Here is a 7,330-nt window from a genome sequence, read left to right on the forward strand (position 1 = left end):
GTATAAATCATGTTATCTATCAGAGGCAAAATGTCTGAAATTAGAAAGGTAAGGTAGTTTAAATCTCATCTGACAGGAATTGTAGAAGAACTTAAAAGTGGAACTTGGAACGTTACCTGCGTTGACTTAAACGGACTCTGGCAGGTTTGGATGCTTGTAGAGATTTAGAGGAACCAACTTTTAAGTGTTTTTGACTTTGTATATGTTTTCAAATGACACAAAATAGACATTTACTATAGAGCGCAAGGTATTTGTGTTTGAATAACAGGCAAATTATATAACGAGTCAAATATAAACTATTTTTGTCCTAGAAATAGCCTTTATTTAGCAAATAAAAATGTGACTTAGGTGAATTGGGTGGAATTACACTTTTAATTACAAAGGAAGAGCATCTTAATAAGTCCACCCTTGATTATATAGTGAGACCCTAACTCAAAACCAGTCTCCCCAAAAAAGCATAATACGTTCACGGCTTTAAATACTCCCATTTATTGTAGTTTCCTTAAAACTTCTTGGGACTAGTAGTTTAACACGTGGCTTGTAGAATTTATGTTAACTACTTAAATGCACGAGATTTAGGAATGTGAATTTTTTTGTCTTGCTATCATTGAATGTGACTGGTTTTTATGTTGATTTTTCAAGGGTCAAGATTAAACTAAGTTTAGGAGCATTGGAAATGCCAATTCTTGTTTGCACAGTAAAACTTCTGGCCTTGTTTCATTTCAAAGATTTTTGAAGAATCACAGTTATCAATTATAGCCAACCCCACCAGATAGAATTGCAGAAATGGTTGAGCATTAGAGAGAGCAGTTAGAGATTAAGCTTTGAAAATGACCTACAGTTGTGTGACTTCTGTTCTTTGTTTCCTCACTTGTACTAGTAATGATCACATCCAGCCTAACTTGTGGGAAGAACTTAGCTCTTAGATACGTAAGGAAAACCTTTTATATCTTTGTTAGATGTCATGTTGCATTTTCTGTTGCTAGAACATAATGCCTAAAACCAGGTAATTTATAAGGAAAAGTGGTTTATTTGGCTCATTTGGGGATGGCAGAGGGGGCTAGCAAGATTGGGTTGCTAGACGTAGTGAGGCTCTTGTTGATGGAAGATTTAAGTCCTGAGGCAGCACAAGGTATCCAGTGGCCAGAGGGGCTCATCCAAGAGATAATTCATTAATTTATGAGTGGATTAATCTCTCGCAACCTTGGCATAATCACCTCCTAATTCCTTATAGTAGGGTTACATTTCTGGTAGTTTGGGTGGGAAAATTGTTACATACACTTCTATTTAAATGGGAATTTGTTTTAAAAAAAGTTCAGTAAACTAGATATCAAAGACATTTGTTAAGATCTTTTTTTTTAATTGTGAAAATACTATACAGAGGGGTTACAATTACATGGGCAAGATAATGAGTACATTTTTTATCAAGCATTGTAGCCTCCTTTGTTTCCCCTTCCCATCCTCCCCCTGCCTCCCCCAATCCTCCCCTCTTCCCCCCCCCCCGCACCAAAGTTGTAAAGTTCATTTTCAACATAGACATTTGTTAAGATCTTTACATCTCACTTGATATGTCATCTCTTATCTTTCATCTCTTTGCTGCTGCCTGAAAGAGTACTAAGGGTCAAATGAAAGTGCAGACACAAGGAAGAGAACTAAAGATCCCTGGGTTACAAGCTGAGTGTGATAGTGCTCACTTTTAATCTCGGTACTATATTCAGAAGGCTGAGGCAAGAGGATGGAGAGTTTGAGGCCAGATACCACCTTAAAGTAAGAAGCCACAAAGACAGTAGTGTCTGTCTAGACCTACTGACCCAAGTTTGAATAGAAATTTATAATATTTAAATGGGATGTGTTATAACAATAATGAGTATTTTGGAATAAAAGTAAATTTATAATTGATAGGTAAGAAACAGCATTTTTAAGGTTCCAGATTTTGTGTTGGTTAGTAAAAGAAAAAAAAAATTTGTGTTGGTTGTGGGGCTTGAACTCCAACTGGGCCTTGTCCCTGTACTCTTCAGCTCAAGGCCAGTGCTCTACAACTTGAACCACATGCCACTTATGGTTTTCTGGTCGTTTATTGGAGATAAGAGTCTCACGGACTTTCCTGCCCCAGCTGGCTTTGAACTGTGATCATCAGATCTCAGCCTCATGAGCTAGGATTACAGGTGTGAGCCACTGGTGCCCGGCTTAAATGTTTTGATTGATTTGTAACTGACCATCTTGTCAAATAGGCTTTTTCCCCCTTTTCATTGTGGTTGAACTATAGCTCTTGTCAGTTCTAAGCTCTGTCCTAATTTCAGAAATATTCAAATATGAAACCGGTTGGAGATGTTGTTCAGTGATGGAATGTTTGCTTAGGATGCACAGAACTGTGGGTTTTATCTCTAGAACCACTAAAGAAAAGTGCTCTCAGGACATAATGGCATATTACACAGCAGTTTTCTCTGTTTAGAATTTTAAGTATTGGCATATCTAACAACTGGTAGAATCAGATTTTGTGAAGTTCAGTGTTTGATTATACAGATATTTCATTAGGTCCTCAATCCTCTACCCTTTTAATTTGTACTGTTGAAGAGTCCATTCAATTTAGTATATTTACACTGTCCCTTAGGCTAGCTGCATTGATGGGACTGGAGTTGCTTATTCAAATTTTAATGAATATCTAGCTGCTCTTCAGAACTAACACCATTTTCCCTGATTAATACTAGCTTACATAATACTGATATTGCTGGGTAGATTTTTCAGCAATTTGTTAATCTGGTTAGAAATATTATTTAATAGAATTTAGTATCCATTTCTTTAATTATAGATGACATCACATATACTGGGCATTAGTATGTACATGTAGGCTTTCTTTGAGGTACTGACTTTTCGTATTGATCTGTAAAAGTGCCTTAAGAAGTGATTTTTGACATGTTATAGATATCCAAATTTTGCAAATTAAAAAAATTAGTTTATTTTTGTGCTTTTAGGGTTTGACTCAGCCTTACAATTGTTAAATGTTCTGCCACTTGAACCTCCAACTGTTTGTTGTTGTTGTTGTTGTTTTTGCTTATTTCTCAGGTAGGTCTTTTTTTTATTTAATTTTATTGTAAAGGTGATATACAGAGGGGTTACAGTTACATACGTAAGGTAATGAGTACATTTCTTATCAAACATTGTTACTCCCTCCCTTGGGTCTTACGTTTTTGCTTGGACTGGCCTCCAAGATCCTCCCAATCTCTACCTCCCTTGTATCTGAGATTATAGACTTGAGCCACTGCACCTGGTCTGTAAAATTTTCTTTTAATCTATTGGAAATTTTGGCTTGTTTCTTTTCATCAGTTATCTAGTTGATTTTTTTTTCTTACTGCTGAAGATCAAAATTAAGACATTTTCTTGGTAGGCGAGTATTGTATCACTAAGCTACAACCCCATCATCCTGAATTGCTTTTTTTCTTTTTTAAAGGGGAAGTAGAGACTTTACTGTTCTTTTATTTGAGGGAGTACTTTCATAAAATTGTCTAATGTGAATATCTAATGTGAATACTATGTGAATATCTAATGTGAACACTATGGCCAAAGAAGAGGAAAATCAGACTCTTTGGAGGTTTGAACTTTAATACCAGGACTGGGACAAACTGCATCAGGTAGAAAAGGACCTGGTAAGCAAAATTAACTCCACGTATCAAATATGGGACGTTGTTGACTGGCTTGGCATATCTCTTTCCCTGGCCCGAGGACTTAGTGAGTTGTAGCTGTAGAGTATCAGTGGAAGCCGAAAAGTTAGGGCTAGGACGCGAAGAAAGCAGAAGGGGAAAGAAAGTGAATAAGAAAAATTAGTGCTCATCATTGTCTTTTAAGTCCTCATCCATAAAACTAGGTCAGTGAAAAAGCATTTTTACTGGAATGTTCCTAGTTTATGTTGTGAGAAACAATTGTCTTAGAGACTCAACTTGAGCTGTGTTGAGGGCCAGCTCAGAATCATCAGTAGTAAAGGCAAAGAGCCCTCAGAGAAAGGGACAGCTTGTAAGCAAAACCTCGGAGGCTGGGTTGTAGGAACCTCATTGCTTCAGTCAGCACCTGCTGTAGCAGAAAGAAAAGGAAACAAGAATCAAGTCTTTTCCAAGAGATCCAGAGTAAGAGTGGTTTGCAAAGGTCCTTTGGTGGCTTTAATAGCTCTCTACAAACTGTTCTTAGTTTGTTGAAGGGAAAATAAAACAACTTTCAAAACTAGGTGAGTTGCTGGGTGCTAGTGGCTCACACCTGTTATCCTAGCTACTCAGGAGGTTAGGATCTGAGGATTGTGGTTCAAAGCCAGCCCAGACAGAAAAGTCCCCATGAGACTCTCATCTCCAATTAACCACTCAAAAACTGAAAGTCGGGAGCCAGTGTCTCATGCCTGTAATCCTAGCTACTCAGGAGGCTGAGATCTGAGGATTGTGGTTCTAAGGCAGACCAGGAAAGTCCGAGAGACTTATCTTCAATTAACCACCACAAAGTGGTAGAGTGCTCACCTTGAGCTGAAGAGCTCAAGGACAGGGCCCAGGCCCAGAATTCAAGCCCCACGACTGACAAAAACAAAAATGCTAGCCTTGAGCCAAAACGCTACCGCACCCAGTCCTTGAATTCAAGCCCTACAACTGACAAAAAACAAATTAGGAAAGTTGGGAAAAAGATGTCTAAAGATACAGTTATGACCATCTCGAGTGCTATTTTACATTAGAGTTCACCAAAGTCTTAGGTCTCAGCCATAAAACTAGGTTGATTGAAAAATACTGGCATGTTGTGCATCATAAGGGGTTTCCTCATGGCATTTCATTAATGTGTATGATATACTTTGGTCATATTCACACCCTATCTTGTTTTATTTGTTTTGAAGGCATACTTTGGTCATATTCACACCCTATCTTGTTTTATTTGTTTTGAAGTCTTTCTAATTTACCTTTTAGAGTTGCATTCTGTATAGCAGCTATAAACCATGTATGGCTATTTACTGTAAACATTTATTTCTGTGGTCATGCTAGACACAGTCTAATATGTGAATATTGTCTACTCTATTGACTGGAGACAGAGCATTTCTATGATGTCAATTCTGTTGAATAGTACATACTCAAAGGTAGTTGTTCCATGAATGATCTTCTGGATCTTTGCCATTGTTACTCAGAGTTTGGTCTCCACTCCCATCCCCTTTTCCTGGTCAGTGTATCTAAGAAGTTGCCAGGATCCGAGGTTACAGTTTCTAGGTCTACAATGTTGGAGTATGTAATTGTAAGGCCCTGGGAAAGGCCAACTCTTAGAACCAAGAACTGGCTGGCCTGTCCTCTAGCTACAGCCAGATTTGATGCTACCAAAGATGGTGAGTAGGGGTGGGTAGATTGGGCCTGCTGGGCTGGTTTGGAAACACATTGGCTTTCCAGATTTTAAGCTTCATTCAGTGTAGGAGGGAGTCACATCCCATCTTTAACTGATCCAGAGTCAGCTTTTCACCACAGGAGGTGAGTGGGTGAAGGGAATGAGATGCAAAAATAGAGAGAGAGATTTGCTGTGGCTCTAGTTCTTCTAAAGGGTCAGTGAGAGGAGCCTCCTGTGGAGGAAGCTCCTCTATGTTGGAAGGTAAGTAGCCCTCATGGTTGGGTAGGTAGTCCACTGGGAGGACCATCAAGGGACTGGCTGGGTTTTCTGGCTTTGAGTCATGACCCCTGCTTCCAAGCACCTTGTACAGTTGTCTTGTCTCAGCTGTAAGAGCTCTTGAAGGTTGTAAACTGGAGCTACTGTATGCAATGTCTTCTTTAGAGGTAAAGTGACCTTGCATATCTGGTCTTCTTTCTGGCCACTTGGTGCATTGTGAGTGTTGGAAAATTGGGGTCATTTGAAGAACTTCATTGATGACCAGGGGTTCTGGCTCTTCAGGAGCACACAGGGCCATCTGGATCCAGTCCCAGGGCAGCTGCATCTTTTCCTGAGAGGGAGAAGAAAGAGGCTTATATTACAGAGTAGATCATATTGACAACCTACATCTCCAGGGTTCTCAAAGGTCTGATGACCTGCACTGTCTTAGCAACAGGTAAGAAACTGTCCATTTTCTCAGAGAAACAATTAACAGTGGTTAGGGAAGTAGTGGAGCCAATGACTCCTTAATCCCCTTTCTCCCTCACCCGCTTCTGCCAGGGGACTGAGTCACTACCCAGCTCAACCTTCAGCCAATGTTTCTAGTTTGAATAGAGCTGCACTACATGCTTTTCCATTTAGGATGGAGGGCACCAGTACCATGGGTACAAAGGAGAGGTGGAGCTTGCCTCTAGGGAAGAGGTGAATGGAGTGAATCCTGAGGGACTGGGAGCATTTCCAGGTAGGACACAGTGGGCAATCAAATCTGCTGTTTAAGATACTGAAGATAAAACCAGGGGCCTCACCCATAGAAGGTAAGTGCTCTACTACTTAGCTACATTCTCAACTCCATGGTTATTTCTATTCCTGGAAAGCAGGCTTTGGAGATAGGAGAGGATCACATCCTTTCATGGAATGCCAAGGGGTTTGAAATATGGTGGGTCTCCTAGGTTTCAGGTAAGGTAATACCCTTGCCACATTTGCTTTTTAGGAAGACCAACCACTTGAGTAACTTTCCTGGGAAAAATTTCCATTCTTTGTCCCCATTAGCTAGTTTTGTTTGTAACTGGGAAAATTTGCTTTGAATTTCGTTAGTTCTCTTGCTTCCATTGATCACCAGCTTTATAATGTACTTTTTTCTCTCTAACTCTGCCAGTTTGAGTCCAAGTCCTTACAGGACTTTGGGTTTCCCTTATATACTAGAAACTACCACGCACAAAGCCAAAGGCTTCCAAATCTTGTAATGACTAGGGTTTACCTATAAAGATAAAGTCCTTATCCTGGTCAGGGTTCTGCTACTTCCTCTACCTTCCAGTTCTTTCACTGATTTCCTCCTTCAGCCCCAGGCCACACTTACTTTGTACCCTCCTCACAGTACCACCAGCATACTCTTACTGCCTCTGTCTGTTCCACAATCCCCTGCTTGGCTCCTGCCTCTATCATTAGGCCCTTAATGACCATTCTTCCCATTGGAATCTTCCAGTTGTGGAGAAAGCACCCTGTAGGTTTTTGGCAAGTGATGATACTTATTTTTTAACATGTTTGCAAACAATCTTATCATGTGGACCAGGTCTTAAGGGAGGATAAAGATGATGAAAAATAGCCTTGGGAAAGGGCAAACCCTGAAGATTAATCCTAACTCCAATATTTTGGCCTGGGGAAGCTTGATTAACCTCTCTGGGCTATAGTTCTTGTCAAATGACAGCTTGTTTGAGGATTTGGTTTGATCAGCCTCTGATAT

General features: G+C 39.9%; 1 protein-coding gene across 3 annotated transcripts in view; it reads right to left on the reverse strand.

Moving 5' to 3' along the window:
* Window positions 1-1,506: 1,506 nt before the first annotated feature.
* Il12rb2 (interleukin 12 receptor subunit beta 2) overlaps window positions 1,507-7,330 on the reverse strand; it is a 65,790-nt gene continuing 59,966 nt past the window's right edge. For all 3 annotated transcript variants that reach the window (XM_070025767.1, XM_070025769.1, XM_070025768.1), the window contains exon 16: window positions 1,507-5,941. In XM_070025767.1, coding sequence (XP_069881868.1) covers window positions 5,414-5,941 — 528 coding nt within the window. In that variant the 3' untranslated portion in view covers window positions 1,507-5,413. The remainder of the gene's footprint in view (window positions 5,942-7,330) is intronic.

Source organism: Dipodomys merriami, unplaced genomic scaffold (genome assembly GCF_024711535.1).
Source record: "Dipodomys merriami isolate MVZ:Mamm:240054 unplaced genomic scaffold, mDipMer1.0.p SCAF_172, whole genome shotgun sequence".
Lineage (NCBI taxonomy): Eukaryota > Metazoa > Chordata > Mammalia > Rodentia > Heteromyidae > Dipodomys > Dipodomys merriami.